Source organism: Equus quagga, chromosome 2 (genome assembly GCF_021613505.1).
Source record: "Equus quagga isolate Etosha38 chromosome 2, UCLA_HA_Equagga_1.0, whole genome shotgun sequence".
NCBI classification, from domain to species: domain Eukaryota; kingdom Metazoa; phylum Chordata; class Mammalia; order Perissodactyla; family Equidae; genus Equus; species Equus quagga.
The window spans coordinates 167,467,979-167,485,951 of record NC_060268.1 but is presented as its reverse complement, the minus strand read 5'-3'; the positions used below and the strand labels follow the sequence as shown (position 1 = coordinate 167,485,951).

The window sequence follows — 17,973 nt, the reverse complement described above, 5'->3', positions numbered from 1 at the left end:
CGCTTGGGTCGGGGAGGGGCGTGGGAGGGAGGACAGCACTACCCGCGGGCGAGCCGGCCGGCCGGGTCCGCCAGGGCGTGGGTGCCAGCCAGTCTGAGCGCGCGGCTGGGAGCGCCCGGGCAGGAGGCGGGGCTGCGCCGGCCCCGCCCACTGCAGACAGGTTACTCGGGCTCCAAGGTGCGCCGCGTCACACCATCCTCGCCGCACTGATTGGCTGCTCCAGGGAGCCCCGCCCCTTCAGCTGTAGCTGGGCCGGCTTCAGCGTTGCCGCCATCTTTGTTGATGTGTCAGCTCCGCGGGGGTTTGGGAAAGCCGCGACCCAGGGAGCGCGGGGTCGGCCCTGTTCCCCACCGCTGCCTCCCCTCACGCCCCCTGATCTGCTGCACCCCGCTATGGAGAAGTTATCCCCTGAGCCGGAGCTTCAGCGGCTTCGTTAGGGGTGCGGCCCGAGGCTCGGAGAAGTGGGGTGAGTGCCCGAGGGGCGCCCGGGGCGGACCAGGGAGTCGCGGTGGCTGCGCGGCGGGGCTCCCCACCTCGCGAGCCGTCGTGCAGGTCCCGCGGCGGCTCCCCCCCAGCCTGTCCTGGGGGCGATGCGCGGAGGGAGCGCGCGGGGACGGAGTCCCTCCCTCGCCCTGCCTCCCTCCATCGGACGCGGGCCGCCAGGGGACTAGGCGGCTGAAAGGGGTCGGCGGGGGTCGTGGGGCCGCGCCCCCTGAGCAGTGCCTAGAAAACGGCCGACTTTGGGCCGGTTGCGTGGTCTCCCAGAGCGAACTGCTGCTAAGCCCCACCTGCTCGGCGATCTTTCATAGACTCAATCGTCTGTTTCTCTTTTCGTCTCTAAGTTGACTGTGTGTGTGTTTTATGTTTACTGTTGGTAGCTACTTTTTACCCTCTTCCAAACACTTCCATTACTGTGATTTTAAGTAACTTAGAGACGATTCTTTGGGATCGTGGATATCTGAGATACTGTTCTTGGTTTTTATGTTGCCTTTTCTCCAAGGACATCAAGGCATTTGATAAACCTTGGCTGGTAAGATTGGTATTTCAATTTTTTGTCTCTATCAAATATGTAAAATGGTAAAGCCCCTTCTACCTGTCCCCGGTAGAAATCCTGGGGAACAGTGCAGGTGTAATTATTGGTCAGCTGTTAACAGTTTAATAACTTGCGCTAATATTCACATCTTGATTTTCTTTAGAGGAAAGAGGCCTGGATTTGGAGTCGGAACATCTGGATTAGAATCTGCCTCTTTCACTTGGTGGTGATAGAAATTAGATAGGGAGTGAAAGTACGCCGTGCAGTCCCAGGAGGTTGGCAGTTTTCTCTGCGTGTGTGCCTTGTTGCCCAGCTTTTTTATTTCTTCCAAAATGATAAGCCAAGAGTTTTTCTAAGGAAAATGTGCAGTAAAATAGTAGAACAGTGTTTCAAGAGGTGTGCTGGTAGTCATTCAAAAAAAAAGATATTAAGTGTTTAGGTATGCTCGGTGTTGGGTGTAGCCTTCCCATCTATTCACTGCAGGTTTGTATTTGCGGTGTTGATCTTGTGGGAAAGATTAAGTTTCAAGAGACATTGATAGTGAAACTGAACTGTCTGTGTGTGTATAAGATTTACTGTTCTCTGTACAGCTATTTTTCACTTCTTTATCGTTACACAAATTGAAAACAGTGACGATTGGCCAAGTTCTTTTTTTTCCCCTTCCTTTTTGGTCTTTTCATGTTGTTTTAAATTCAGTGAAGGTTATTGAGTAATTCACAAACCTTACAGTATAAAGAATTAAAACTCCTTTTTACACTGTAATAGGCAATCTGGAAATGCCTGGCTTGTGTTTATATTGGTTTTATTCCCTGGAAATGCATGGATTGTGTTTACATTGGTTTTGTTCTTTTTAAGACTTTGTCCAGTTCAGAATACCTGCATATAACCTTAGAGGTTTCTTTAAACACTGGAGATCCCATAGAGTGTCATCAGTATTTCAGAGTCTTATTTATTGCTCACACAAAGGAGTGGTGTAGCACAGTAACCACTCTTTAAATCTTTTAGTTCCTTCATCCATAGCTCCAGTTGTCCTTTGATGCTATACAATGGCAGCATAGCTGTTGATGATTGCTTAGTATTTTCAGTTTAAAAACATCTGTTTATAGCTACATGCTGACGTCATTAGAGTGAAGGTAAAACAGTACTCACTCTTTAGGGAGAGATGATAGGTCGAAGCAGCATTATTTAGAGATTTAGAAAAATCGTCTTTCCCTTTGAAGAGCAAGTAGTAATCTGCATTAGTTTTACAAATTCATCTAACAGTTTCATGTTAAAGTAAGAATCCTTAACCTGAAGTTCTGGGTTGTTTTCTTTCAATAAAACTTATGCTTTGCTTCTATCCCTTACCTCTAACTTTAAATAACTAAAGCTGATCCTGAATTTCTCATAAACATGTCACCGGGCTTACAGTATTGCTAGTGTTATATTTAGTATTCAATTCAGGGCAACAGTGGGAGCATAGATAATTTCAGTTTACAAATAACCCTCTAATCTTATCATATTCTTTCAAACTTCTCCTTTGAACTTTATTTCTCAGCTACTGAGATTTAAAAAATCTAATTGGGCTAAGAAGTAAACAGAAGGAAAAATATTGGGAGTGAAGGGGCAATTGACACAAAATGGAAATCAAACCCAGCGAAGGAAAGTATTGGTTGGATTGTGAGTATATTTGTCTGTCGTTAAGACACAGGAACTGCTGGTCTGCTGTAGGGATGATTATATAGTAAGTGCTAAGGAATAATTTAATTTTTTTGTAAACTACATCATACCACATTAACCAAGCCCAGGCCAAAGGTAGTTTCAAGATTTAAACATTAACCAGAACTCCTTAATATAAGGCAGACGTGCAACTTATCTTTAAATTTTTTTTTTTTTTTTGCAGTCGTTAGCCTTTTTGAAAAGGGAGCTATAGGTCAATTTTTTCCCCTTCTTTTAAAGCTTTTATTTTTTTTTTTCCTTTTTTCTCCCAAAGCCCTCCGGTACATAGTTGTGTATTTTTTAGTTGTGGGTCCTTCTAGTTGTGGCATGTGGGATGCCGCCCCAGCATGGCCAGGTGAATGGCGCCGTGTCCTTGCCCAGGATTTGAACTGGCGAAACCCTGGGCCGCCGAAGCAGAGCGCGCAAACCTAACCACTCAGCCACAGGGCCAGCCCCTTTTCCTTCTTTTAGTTTTCAGATTTGGGAAAAAAAATAGCTGACAATACTTTTCACGTTTTCTTAGACTCATTAAAATTCAAATAGTGAGCTTTATACAAGTAGCTTCAAAATAAGATTTCTATATTAATAACTTTCTGCTTTAAAACTTAGTATTAGACATGTAAAACTGCACGGATCTCAGATACCAAACTGATAATGTGACATAGAACTTGATAATGTGATATACGATGTGGCCACTTATCCTCTTTTGCCTGGAATCTTCATGGATCATAATTTCTCTTTCTCCTGTTATCCTGTCACAGGATTTGGTACTATTTTGCGGGGAGTCCCTCTGTGTCTGTTGCCTTGAGCCTGGTTTGTTGTTGTTGTTGTTGTTTTTGCAGGGGAAGATTTGCCATAAGCTAACATCTGTTCTCCATCTTCCTCCTTTTTTCTTCCTTTTTGTCCCCCAAAGCCCCAGTTCATAGTTCTGTATAGTTATAAGTCCTTCTGGTTCTTCTCTGTAAGCCACAGTGGCTACTGACAGATGAGGGTGTGGTTCTGTGCCCGGGAACCGAACCCAGGCTGCCGAATCAGAGCACGCGGAACTTGAAGCTAGGTCATCGGGGCTGGCTCCCTGAATCTGTCTTCTTAACATCTTTTTCTGTGATATAGTGCACACACTGTAAAATTCACCTGCTCTAAGTCTTGGGTGCAAAGATAAACCCTCACAGGGATAATTGACCTTGGCCTCATAGAACATACTTTTTAAACTGAGGGACTAAAGGCCACTTTTAAAATTTAGTGATATGTTTCATGGAAAGGAAACTCAATGTATTAAGTTAAATTTTACCCAAAAGCTTAAGTAGAATTTGACTACTTTACAAAATATTTCCTCCTTTTGGTAGGACGAATCTAGAGTTCTTTAAAATAGCCAGCTCAGTTTTTAATCTTTTAAAAGTAGAATTTGATTTGCACAGATTCACCTTACGTGAACTTCAGTGTCAGATATTTTTATCAGGTGAAACAAGGTTTTCATGTTTCTTACACAGGTTCTTTTCTATTATTTTATTCTATATTTAGAAGCCTTATCCAGGAAAGTATTAGTATTTTAAAGTTAGTATCTATCAAAAATCAGTCACTTGGGGGTTGTGATCAGATTGTGTTGAACTATGGGTGCTTTTTGATTTATTGCTTCTGACTTTAATTGCCATATCAGAACCTTGTTAGAACTGGTCAGAAAGATAAGTTATTTTGTTTATGCTACTTTCAAAGTGTTTTTGGGGAATATATAAAATACTTTTGAATGTGCTTATTTTTTCTTCAAAGGACAGTAAACCATTATATTAAAGAATAAGAGTGCTCTCATGGGCTCAACTTGCTTATCTTAATGGACGTTGTTTGATAAGTATACAGCTGGTATTATTTGCGACTCAGATGGTACAGTTTGTAATTTAAAAATTTGTAGTTTGTTGTAAATATCTGTGCTGAACTGAGTCAGATTTTTTTGTTGGACTTAAAACACTTAGGCATATCTGATGGAACACTGACAGACCCTCGAATTAAAATGCTGTAAACAAAAGGAGTAAAAGATTTCACATCCAGCTTTTATATATTGGTCCCCCACCCTGGAATGTAAACTCCATGAGGGATGTCTGTTTCATTCACTGCCCTGTTCCCAACACATGGAACTGTGTCTGCACTTAAGACTGGCTCGGGGGCGGCCCCATGGCCAAGTGGGTAAGTTCGCCGGCTGGGCTCCAGTAGCCCAGGATTTCGCTGCTTCGGATCCTGGGCGCAGACATGGCACCGCTCATCGGGTCCCACATGCCATGACTAGAAGGACCCACAACTAAAAAATATACAGCTATGTACTGGGGGCTTTGGGGTGAAGAATAAAAACAAAAAAGATTGGCAACAGTTGTTAGCTCAGGTGCCAATCTTTAAAAAAACAAAAAAAAGACTGGCTCAGTACCTGTTTGGGGAACGAATTAATCTCTAGTTTGGAAATGTATTTCTGACTTGATACCTTTGTATGAGGCTTGTTTGTTTGCACACCTTTTACCAAGTATCTGTGGATTAGAATCATTTCTATTTGCAGTTTATTGAATAAGCTTAAGTTTGTTGTTGTTGTTTATACTGCTAATTACTAGGAAAACAAGAAATAGTACTCTTAAAGACAGTGTTTTCATTTATGTGGCTCATGTATGGAAATTATTTTCTTGAAATGTGAGTTCTTTCATTAAGAAATAAAATCCAAGGTGGATAGTGGTCGGTTTTAACGCAATAAAAAATGTTTCTTGACCAGTTGCCTACAGCTGATGAGCTCCAGTAAGAGCGAAACCAGTTCTCACTCCACTGAAACAGTTTTGGAGTGTGAATTGGTCCTGTAGTACTGTGTCAGAAACAGAAACAACTGAAAAAGAAGTGCTTGAATTAGGAGGAATTTGTGACTGTTCTAAGTACTGTATTTTCCCCTAATGAGTAAGAGTCGCTAAAAAGTCAAATAACCTGTTATTTTTCACTTCAGAAAAGCAACAGATACTATAATCTAGAATTGTAATCACTGTATCTATATATATGAGTGTGAATTTGATTTGTACAAGCACTTAGTAATTACAATAGTCTTGTAAACGAATGTCTAGTTTTACATCCACCCTCTTTAATCTCCTCCTAGGCTGCTCCATCCTCAGTTACTTTGATGACAACTCCCCCACTCAAACTGCCCCAGGAAAAATCCTGGACACCAACCAAACTGGCCTATATCAGCCACCTGGAGGCCCACAAGAGGACTCAGCTGACTGTTTTTTCCCCTGGTTAATTGTGGACATAATCAAGCTCATGGTGGCCCTCCTCCCCCCACCGTTCTTGTACTGTTTTTAATTTTCGGTGACGGCTTTGTTACATATATACACATAGCTCTTCGTTAAACCCTCTCCTGTTCTTTTTGCCTCCAGTCAGCGTTCATTTGAGCATCAGAAAACTAAATTTGCAAGCTGACTGGTTATCAGGTGCAAATTTATATGAAGACTCTTTCAAAGGTTGTGGGTATATTACTGAGCAACAATATAGAAAGTACTTGTCTTTTGAGGTTAAAAGAGCCTTCTTTAATTTATAGGAGGATAATATGTAAAACAGAGTCTAAGCTGAGGTAGTTATAAAAACAGGTTGTTTTACCTAAATGAATATCCAGCAGAATGAGACAAATTTTTGTTGTTCTGCACTGTCTTGCACATTGCAAGTCTTCTTACAACCTAGTTTCTACCTTAAATGCTGTTCAGTCCCCCAGATCATTGTGTAAACCCAGTGGGTCCCACCCTTATTGAGGACCACCGAACAGCATTTGCAAGAATGTGTGTAAAGGTGGTAGAGAATGTATTTGTTAGATTTATTTATCTATTTATTATTACCATTATATTGCTTGAGATTTAAGAAGTTTGATTCAGAGCAAGGTTCCTCCTCCTTGCAAGTACAGAGATCATTTAAAAGGCTGGAAACTGCCTTTTCAGAAAGGTCCTGAGGAAGGCTGTGACTGTGTGCTTGATGAGCATAAGTGCACTTTGTTTTCATTTACATGAGAGATTATTTTTGTACTTGATGAGGGAAAATTTGGAGGAAGATTTGGCATTAGAGTCAATTTTTAAGTATAATTAGGCTCTGGATAGACTAAAGGGAAGGACGTCCTAGATGGGAGCAAAGCCATGGAAAGGTTAATGTGCAGACTGGAGGAATCTTAAGCAGACTGGTCAGGCACTGGTACAGTATAGTGAAGTACTAGGATTTTAGGAATGTGTTGAGAGATGAGATTGGAAAAGTAGTGCAACTGGTTTAGTGAGGAATCGCAGCTCTGAGGTATAAGCTTGAAATGGTTTTATTTTTTCCTTAAAGGATCTCCAATCATACTGTGTACAACACCCCTGTCCCCTCCACTTCCCTCTGAAGTGCAGTCCCTTAATAATGTCTTGGTTTGATATCATAACTTTTCTGCTACTTTTGATTACCAGAGAAAACTTACTCCAGAAATTCACAGGTTTCAATCATTTAAAAAACAAAAATAAGCAACTAAAAACCTTAATCACAAACTCATCTTTCTCCCTGAAGAAAGGTTGAAGCCGTTAGTTCCCAGCTGCTTGGATTAAGGAAGAGGAGTTGTACTTTGGGTCTAAAATATATTCCCTCTCCTTTCTCTAGCTAGCCCTTTTGGAGTTGGGGGAAGATGACCAGCCAGTGGAGGCAGAGTTTTCATTATCTGAACCTCTCAAGAGGGAAGAGGTAGTCCTGGCCTCACTCTGCTTCATCTGGTTGCATTTGATGGTGGTCTCTCTGGAGGTGGTATGTGTGGATTTTTTAGGGGCAGTGTTTTAGATCCCTGGCCCCGTCTGCCATTGAGGACCAACTTCATGGAGCAACTCCTGTACCTCTTTGGCAGATCCAGTGTAGTACACGCTTTAACCTCATCTCTAGAGTGGATGACACTTGCCCTGGTGCTGTCTCAAGTCACCTGCCCTCCCATTAACCTTTTTGCTCCTTCACTTGGAGTTGAAGAAAGGAGAACAAGAGGGAGGAATGGAGTGAGACTGAGAAAACAATTCAAGTGTTCCAGGTACGAAGTGATCAGGCCTGGGTTGAGTTGCAGATAGGGGACAGTGACAGTAGGAAAGAGAGTATAATTGCAGGAGACATGAAATTGGTAAAAGAATATGAGGGCAAAGGAAAGGAAGGAGTCGTAACTAAGAAAAATGATACCATTGACACAAAAGATTAGCTGGGGGTACACAATTATAGGAGCTATAATTGTGACTTTGGATTTAGCCATTTTGAGTTTGAGGTTATGGTAGAACATCCATTGGAAATGCCTGTATTCAGGTGGAGATTTTAACATAGATATGGAGATAGAACGACCCTGAAGAGATAGATAATTTGTTATCTGTAACTCAAGAACACCACACTGAAAATAATGTGGGCATCAACTATGAGTTGTTGATTCAAGTTATCAAAGTTGATGAATTCTAAGAGGGAAAATAAAGTTGAGGACTGAACCCTGGGGAATGTGAAAGTTGAATAAGAGGATAGTAACCAATATTTGTTCAGTGCTTTTCTCTTGACAAAGTATGGCACACAGACAAAAGCCGTGAAGTTCTTGAATGATTAAGTTTCTTCTCACTTGGTCTGTCTGTGCTGGGGAATCACAATGCCTTTATAGACTTAATCTCTTTTAAGTAGGTTCTTTATCTACTGCCTATTACATTTTGGTCACCTCTGAGTTCAACTTCAGTTAATATAGTATTGACTAGGTATGATGTTTAAAACTACTTCCTTTATTAGTTTTTAGATTGATTTCTAAATTAAGATTTCAAATTCAGCAGCAGCACATTTACAAGTTATATCTTAAATTGAGTCTTTGGAGAAGGTAATGTCAGTGGCTAATGCCCCTCTGTGAGAATTATGTTGCTTTGTCCTGGATTTTGGAATATAGCATGCTTAATGAGGCCCTTTATAAACTTACTGCAGTTATTTGTATTGTCTAAGCCAAGCCTTTAGTAGTACTAGTGTAGGCTTTGTCTTAGTTATATATGCAGCAAGATAACGATAATTTTGGTTTGGTTGTTTGGAACCATGTTATACACATAGGTAATTTATAGTAGTAAGGCTACTTTCTATATTAGTTAATGCCCCAAAAGGCAGTCTAAACTAAATGCCAGGATATTTAACAAACAAGCTGGTCATCTTTCCCTTTCTTAGAATTATTCTTCCTGTTTTCTGCATTCCTAGAATTATGTTCCTCAAATACTAGTTTTATTGTATCACTTCTGTGCTTTAATTCCACAAATATATGAGAACCTACTATGTGCTAGAAACTCTATAGTATAATCAAGTCTACAAGCCTATCATGAATTATTATCCTTTAACAAAGTTTACTCCTGCATATCATTCTGAGGATTCTGCTTGATCATCTGCTCTTACCTTTATTCACCATCCTCCCACTAACACCTCCATCACAGACTGAAACATATATCTTTCTATTAATTCAAAAATTTCATCTTTCTGTTTTGTTTTCCATAAGTACTCCTTCCATCGGGAATTATTTCTTTCCTAGTTTCTGTCAAAACTGTGATCTGCCCGCTTTTTTATCTAACCTCAGATGACTCTGGTAACTCATCTACCCTATGCATGCTTTATTGATATTTGACCAAAGAAGTTGACAATTCTTTTTCATCAAGATTGCTGGAATATTTTGTATTTTTCTGTCTTAGGATAATTTTTGATGTTGACTAATTTTCAGAAAATAGCTAGAATAGTAACCCTCATAAACAGCATAAAAATATGTATTCTAGTGTTGTTGAATTAGTTTTGTAAATGTTTGTTTTATGACCTAAGTAGTGCCTATGGACTCCATTTGAATTGCACTGAACATTGCTTATTCTTGATGATAATGTTTGGAAATCACTATCGTACTTTCTGGATCCTTGCCTGGATGAAAGAAGAATTCCTGTCAGGGATCCTTTACACCCTGACTTTTCTGAACTCAGCTCTAGGTGTCTGGGCTATAGGTAGTTGTGTTTTGTTATTGTTTAATTTTCCTTCTCAGTAAGTTTTTATCATCATTAATGTGCATCGTTTTATTATCTTGGTTTGTTATTTCTCTCCTAGTGTTTTCATTGCTGCCTTATTTCTCCAGTATTTTACCAGTATTATTCCATACCCAACATCTTATGGGGGTGATAGGGGAATGCTAAACTGCAACGGAAATGAAGTTACATGACTGAATTGAAGGAGGAAAGAGAATGACGCTTTGTAGTACCTTACTTGTTGTGGCACTCTTGCATTGGCTGTTCTGATTTTTTTATTTCCCCTCAAGGAAAAGCTTTTGAGAGAATTATTAGTGGTAAAATTTGTGGCCTTAGTTATTCCACATCATGGATTGTCTGCAAATATATATGGTGTCTTGGTTTAAAAATTTTCTAAATTTTGATGTTTTGACTTTCTTAGATGTAAAACGAAGATCAGTGAGAGATTTGAAGAAATGCAGAGTGAATTGGTACCAGTCAGCATGTCAGAGACAGAGCACATAGCCTCCATTTCCTCTGATAAAAATATTGGGAAAACATCTGAATTAAAGGAAGATTCATGCAACTCGTTTTCTGGTGGTGAAAGCAGCAGCTTAGAAAATGAGTCCAAACTATTGTCATTAAACTTTGATAAAAATTTATGTCCGCCTAATGAACACGATAAGCACATTGAAGCACAGGAAAATTATATTCCAGATCATGGTGGAGGTGAGGATTCTTGTGCTAAAACAGACACATACCCAGAAAATTCTGAACAAATAGCTAATTTTCCTGGTGGAGATTTTACAAAGCAAGTTTCAAAAACAAATGAAACAGAACAGACAGTAACACAAATATTGGCAGAATTAAAGTCATCTACATTTACAGAAGCAGCTAATCAAAAGACTTACTCAGAAAGTCCCTATGATACAGACTGTACCAAGAAACTTATTTCAAAAATAAAGACTGTTTCAGCATCAGAGGATTTGTTGGAAGAAATAGAATCTGAGCTCTTATCTACAGAGTTTGCAGAAGAACACCAAGTACCGAATGGAATGAATAAGGGAGAACATGCGTTAGTTATCTTTGAAAAGTGTGTGCAAGATAAGTATTTGCAGCAGGAGCACACCATAAAGAAGTAAGTTTTTTATTTTTTGAGGTTATTTTTTTCCCACAAGAATTAAAGATTGATTTTTTAAAGGAGGGTATCATTTTGTCCAGTTTTAATTCTGCACTAGAGCCATGCACATAGTAGTTGATCAACAAATATGTATTTACTGAATAATTGAGCAAATGTCAGTTTGTGGAGTTAATTTCTATTTTAACTATAGTTTGATTTCATTTTACTTTATTATATCACCCTGTATTTTTATTCTAGATTTATATATGTAAGTGATGCATAGGTTTACTCTTTTGTAACCTTTAACAAAGGAAAGTAAAACATGCTAGCCATCACTAAAATACAGACTGATTCTCTTTTTTAAAAAGTTAATTTTTTGTTATCCACATAATACCTTTATTTCCAAATGAAATGTTTTGTGACTCAGCTCTAAAAGAGCTAGTTTTTTTTTCTTTTGCTTTCATTTAATTTTCCATAAAGAAAACAACCTTTCAATTCCTTTGGCTTAAATTTTCATGAATGCGTCTATTTCCAAATGTCTTTGTTTATACATCCATTCCCCTATTTTCTAATATCAATATTACTGTTGAAGGTCCCAACTAGACTTTTTAATTAAGAGCAGTTATTTGTGTATAGGATGTGCTTTGGGCATCTAAGAATAACAGTTTGAGGGCTTGCTGCTCTTTACTTCTCCCATCCTAAATTGTTTACTTATGAACTGTGGCCAAGGTTCTTGTATTTCAAGTAGTTTTCTGCAACAACTTGAGTATACACCTTAATCATATAAATAATCCAGGTTAAACCACTGTGCCAGAAAAGGCTTGAGTCAGCTTGCGTTCTACATTTTTCTCTTTCCAAAACATCTGCATAACTTGCTTCTTCGCTGCATTCTTCTGTGCCTCAGAGAAGCCTACCCTGACTACTTTGTCTAAATCACAGCTCAAGTTACACTCTCTGTCCTCCAGCCCTCTTTTAGTTTTCTTAACAGGACTTTATCACTACCTGACATTTTATTCTAAATATTTGTTGTTTATTTTCATTTTCTCCCTTAGAATGTAAGCTCCATGAGGGCAGAGACAGTTTGCTCACATACTCCCAACATGGAGAATAGTATAGCTACATAGTAGGTACCCAGTAAGTATTTGTTGAGTGAATGAGGGATCTTGAAAGTAGAAGATGGAAAGGCCTGGGGTATGAAGTTAGAGTTGGGTCCAAATCTCAGGTCAACCACTTACTAGCTGTATGACCTCGAACATTTTTTTCTTAATTCATAAAACAGATAATTTCATAGACTTGAATATTAAATGAAATAATGCACTTAAAGCTAAACTTAGTAAATAGTAATTGTGCAGTAAATGTTATTAAGTAATAGCTATTGCTATTAATAATCCTAAAATATTAGCTGTTAACCTGAAGTATCTTTTTTTATAGTTCTGAGTACTTTGCAGGTAATTTTTAAGCTTTTATTTACATTTGTCTAGGGGACTGGAAATTTCTGCTTAAACTTTTATTTTATTTTACATTTACTACTCTTCTATAGCTATGAGAATATTATTAAAATATTCTGAAAATCTAAAGCAAGATTTCTCAACTCAGCACTATTGACATTTGGGGGCAGATCATTCTTTGTTGCTGGTGGAGCTGTCCTCTGCAGCGTAGGATGTTTAGCAGCATCCCTGACCTCCACTCCACCCAAGAAGCCAGGAGCAACCCTACCCCTATTGTGGTAACCAAAAATGTCCCCAGACACATGCCTGAAGGGGCAAAATTGCCCCTGGGTGAGTTCTACTGACCTGAAGGGGTTCAGGTGCTGAAAGGATGAAGTGCATAGTTGAGATGCTCAAAGACATAAACTTAAAAGAGTGTACTTTTATTTACCTGGTTATATTTCACTTGATTGGAAGCATACAAATTTCTAGGACAAAGTTAATAGCCTGGCTGGCCAGAGAAAGTTTTGCAAGGTATAATGTATCATTACAAAAGGATTATTTAGAAATGTTGATTTATTAATCATAAGTATCTACACCGTAGTCTGCAAACAGGTTATATTCCACATTTCCATTATTAATGATGTTTTACTTATACTGCCCTTTTTATATTTAGGCTAATTAAGGAAAATAAGAAGCATCAAGAGCTCATCTTAGGCATTTGTTCAGAAAAAGACAATTTAAGAGAAGAACTAAAAAAAAGAACAGAAACAGAGAAGCAGCACATGAACACAATTAAACAGGTAAAAAGACAAACAAAAATCTTTAAAGACTATACTTCAATTTATAAAATAATGTAAATACATTCCTGAAAAATCTGTGTATAAATTGGAGTTCTGTAAGTTAAATTGTATTTTAAATACAGAGGATTATTTGATATGTAAAGGACTCTCTTTTATGAAGTGGGAATCATAGCCTGTTTTTTTTCTTTCATGTAAATTTATATTTTTATGTGATATGTGTGACTATATTCTACTATATATAGAAATCTGAGAAGAAAAGACAATTTGATTTGGCAGTCAAATGGACTGTTTTTACCAGTTAAGGGAAGAAGCAGTATACACCTATAAGTTTATATCCAGCGTTAGAATGTTTTTAAGCTCATAGTTTAATATGGTTTCATTCTCAATGTTTTGTGAACTACACTGTGAAGATTGCCTCTCCCACTTAGATTTCATCTGGCTAGCTGGCTTCCCCAGCCTTGCCTTGCCTTTCTTTCTTTCTTTTCTTTTCTTTTTTTTTTTAATATTCTGTGATGCATGGATCAACAAAGTGAATATTCAGACTGGTAGCAAAACAGCTATTTGAGCTGCTCTTTATCTTTCTGAGCCGCTTTTTTTCTGTGGACAAGATTAGAAGCAGTCTAGCCTTAAAAGTCTTTTCTTGTGTCTCATCTTTTCACAGAAAGCAATATAATGAAAATAACAGTAAACAATTGGTAATAATATAATAAAAAATTGAACCAAGTTTCACTTACTTATGCCTTGGTATACTTAACGAACCTTTACACAGTTGGAAGGTGACTGTATGTGTAAATTTTGCATATTTAATCCTGGTTTTTATGTGCTCTAGAGCCACCACATGTAAACCAAACTTAGAATTTTAAAGTGTGAGGGAGCCTTGATAATAGGCTGAATCCATATTTTGGTAGACAGATCACTCCTGATGACCAGAAACTTCAGGCTGAATAGATGGGAGAACCAGAGATGTTCCTTTCATGAGCTTGGTAGTGGTTGTGCCTTTTTAAGAGAGAAAATTGTATTCACCTTGCTTTTGCTAGCCAGTATAGTAGGATTTTCTTCATTTTATCTCTAGATCTGCACCATTCAATATGGCAGCTAGTAGCCACATCTAAGTATTGAGCACTTAAATAGTGGCTGGTCCAAATTAAGAGGTAGAATACACAGTTAATTTGGAAGACTTAGGACAAAAGAAAGTAAAACAGCTCAATTTTTCATGTTGATGGCATGTTGAAATATTTTGGATATATTGGGTTTAATAAAACATGCTATTTATTTCACCTGTTTCTTTTTGCTTTTTAAAATGTGGCTACTAGAAAATTTGAATTACACATGTAGCTTGTATTTCTATTGGAGAGTGTTGGTCTAGATCATTTTGTCATGAGGAAAATTAGTACACATGTACTATAAGCTAACATAGAGGGTTTTTTAAACAGCTTTATGGGGATATGATTTTTTAGGTTCCTTACAGTTCATGCATTTCAAGTATACAGTTCAATGGTTTTTAGTTGTGCAATGTTTATCACAATTTTAGAATCTTTTATCACCCAAAAAAGAAGCCCTATACCCATTGGTGGTTACTCTTCATTTCCCTCCAACCCCTCTCCTCTCTCCTTCCCAAGTCTTAGGGAACAACTAATCTACTTTCTGTCTCTATATATCTGCCTGTTCTAAACATTTCGTGTAAGTGGAATCATACAATACGTAGCCTTTTGTGTCTGGCTTCTTTTACTTAGCATGATGTTTTCAAGGTTTCATTCAAGTCGTAGCATGTATCAGTACTTCATTTCTTTTAATGGCCGAATAATATTCCATTGTATAGATATACAACATTTTGTTTATTCTTTCATCAGTTGATGGATATTTCAGTTGTTTCCATTGTTTGGCCACTATGAATAATGCTGCTATGAATATTCATATACAAGTTTTTGTGGGGACATATGCTTTCATTTCATTTGGGTATATACCCAGGAGTGGAACGTTGGGTTAAATGATAATTCTATATTTAACTTTTTGAGGAACTGCCAGACTGTTTTCCAAAGTGGCTGGACTATTTTATATTCCTGTCAGCAGTGTATGAGAGTTCCAGTTTCTCCACATCCTTGCCAACACTTAGTGTCATTGGACTTCTTGATTATAGCCTTCCAAATGGGTGTGAAGTGGTATCTCATGGTTTTGATTTGCATTTTCTTAATGGCCAGTAAAGTTGAACATCTTTTCCTGTGCTTGTTGGCCATTCATATATCTTAGATAGATATTTCTGTAGAAATGTCTAAGTCCTGGGCCTATTTTTAAATTGTTTTTTGTTGTTGTTGAGTTGTGATAGTTCTTTTTATATTCTGGATTATAACCCTTTATCAGATATATGATTTGCAAGTATTTTCTCCTATTCTGTGGGTTGTGTTTTCACTTTCTTTCTTTTTCTTTTCTTTTTTTTTGAGGAAGATTAGCCCTGAGCTAACTGCTGCCAATCCTTCTCTTTTTGCTGAGGAAGACTGGCCCTGAGCTAACATCCGTGCCCATCTTCCTCTACTTTATATGTGGGATGCCTACCACAGCATGGCTTGCCAAGCAGTACCATGTCTGCACCCAGGGTCCGAACCGGCGAACCCTGGGCCGCCAAAGCGGAATGTGCACACTTAACTCCTGCGCCACCGGGCCAGCCCCTGTTTTCACTTTCTTAATGGTGTACTTTGAAGCACAAAAGTTTTAAATTTTGATGGTATCCAATTTATCACTTTTTTTCTTTTACCGCTTGTGCAATTCATGTTATATGTAAGACTCCATTGCCAAATCTAAGATCATGAAGATATACCCCTATGTTTTCCTCTAAGAGTTTTATAATTTGTCTTTTATATTTAGTTCTTGATTCATTTTGAGGTAATTTTTGTATATGGTATGATGTAAGGGTCCAACTTTACTCTTTTGTATATGGCTATCCAGTTGTCCCAGAAGCATTTGTAGGAAAGACTGTTCTTCCTTTGTTGAATGGTCTTGGCATCCTTGTTGAAAATCAACTGATACATGGGTTTATTTCTGGCCTCTCAATTGTTTCTTTGATCTGTATGTCTGTCATTATGCTGGTGCCACACTGTCTTCATTGCTATTGTTTTGTAGTAAGTTTTGAAATTGGTAAGTGTGAGTTCTTGAATTTTGTTCTTTTTCAAGGTTGTTTGGCTAGTCTCAGTTCCTTGCATTTCCTTATGAATTTTACTGTCAGCTTGTCATTCTACAGTGAAGCCTACTGGGTTTCTGTTAGGGGTTACATTGAATCTGTAGATTCATTTGGGGAGTATTGCTGTCTTAACAGTAGTAAGTTTTCCAATTCACAAATATGAGATATCTTTCCATTTATTTAGATCTTTAATTTCTTTCTAAAATATCTTGTAGTTTTGAGAGTGTAAGTTTTGTACTTCTTTTGTTAAATTTATTGCAAGGTAATTTATTCTTTTTTATCTGTTTGTTTGTGAGGAAGATTGGCCCTGAGCTAACATCTGTTGCCAATCCTCCTCTTTTTGCTTGAGGAAGATTGTTGCTGAGCTAACATCTGTGCCAATCTTCCTCTCTTTTATGTGGGATGCCACCACAGTGTGGCTCAATGAGCAGTGCTAGGTTTGCGCCTGGGATCTGAACATGTGAACTCCAGGCTGTTGAAGTGGAGCACACAAACTTAACCACTATGCCATACACCCAATTTATTCTTTTTAATGCTATTGTAAATGGAATTCTTTTCTTAATTTCATTTTCAGGTTGTTAATTACAAGTGTAGAAATAATTGACTTTTTAATATTATATCCTGTAACCTTACTGAACTCATTTATTAGTTCTAAAAATTTTTTTTGTGAATTTCTTAGGATTTCCTGAATACAAGGTCATGTCATCTGCAAACAGTTTCACTTACTTCTTCCTTTCTAATCTGGGTGCCTTTTATTTCATTTCCTGCCTGATTGCCCTGCTGGATCCTCCAAAACAATATTGAATAGAAGTGGCGAGAGTGTGTATCTTTCTCTTATTCCTGATCTTAGGGAGAAAGCATTCAGTCTTTCACCATTAAGTACAGTGTTAGTTGTGGGTTTTTCACAAATGCTCTTTATCAGGTTGAAGAAGTTTCTTTCTATTCCTAATTTGTTGAGTGTTTTTATCATGAACATGTGTTGTATTTTATCACATGCTTTTTCTGCATCTATTGAGATGATCGTGTGTTATTTGTTGTTCTCTTGGTATATTGTGTCACACCAATTGATTTCCAGGTGTTAAACCAGCCTAGCCTTACTAGGATGAATCCGTTTTGGTCGTAGTATCTAATTCTTTCTATATATTGCATGATTGGTTTGCTAGTATTTTGTTGAGAATTTTTCCATCTGTATTCATAAGAGAGATTAGTCTTGTAGCTTTCTTTTCTTGTGATGTCTTTGTTTTTTGTGTCAGGGTAGGACTGACCTCATAGAATGAGTTGGGAAGTGTTCCTTCCTTTTTGGGGGGAAGAGTTTGTGAACATTTGGTATTAATTCTTTAAATATTTGGTATAATTTACCTATGTAGTGACCTGGGCCTGAATTTTTTTTGTGGGTAGTTTTTTATTTTTTGATTCCTAATTCAATCTGTTTTGTTGTTATAGGTGCTTTCAGATTTTCTATTTCTTCTTGATGCTTTTTTGGTAGTTTGTGTCTTTCTAGGAGTTGTCCATTTCATCTAAGTTAAGTTGTTCATGGTATTCATTCATAATTCTTTTTATTTCTGTAAGGTCAGTATGTCCCTCTTTCATTTCAATTCTAGTGATCAATCGAGCTAAAGGTTTTTCAATTTTATTGATCTTTTCAAAGAACCATTTTTTGTTTTGTTAATTTTTCTCTATTTTTCTATTCTCCATTTCATTAATTTCCTCTCTAATCTTTATTATTGCCTTGCT

General features: G+C 37.8%; 1 protein-coding gene across 1 annotated transcript in view; it reads left to right on the top strand.

Moving 5' to 3' along the window:
• The first annotated feature begins 252 nt into the window (after window positions 1-252).
• CCDC186 (coiled-coil domain containing 186) overlaps window positions 253-17,973 on the top strand; it is a 54,255-nt gene continuing 36,534 nt past the window's right edge. Inside the window, exons 1-3 of the mRNA XM_046653581.1 lie at window positions 253-466; window positions 10,160-10,855; window positions 12,941-13,067. Coding sequence (XP_046509537.1) covers window positions 10,194-10,855; window positions 12,941-13,067 — 789 coding nt within the window. The 5' untranslated portion in view covers window positions 253-466; window positions 10,160-10,193. The remainder of the gene's footprint in view (window positions 467-10,159; window positions 10,856-12,940; window positions 13,068-17,973) is intronic.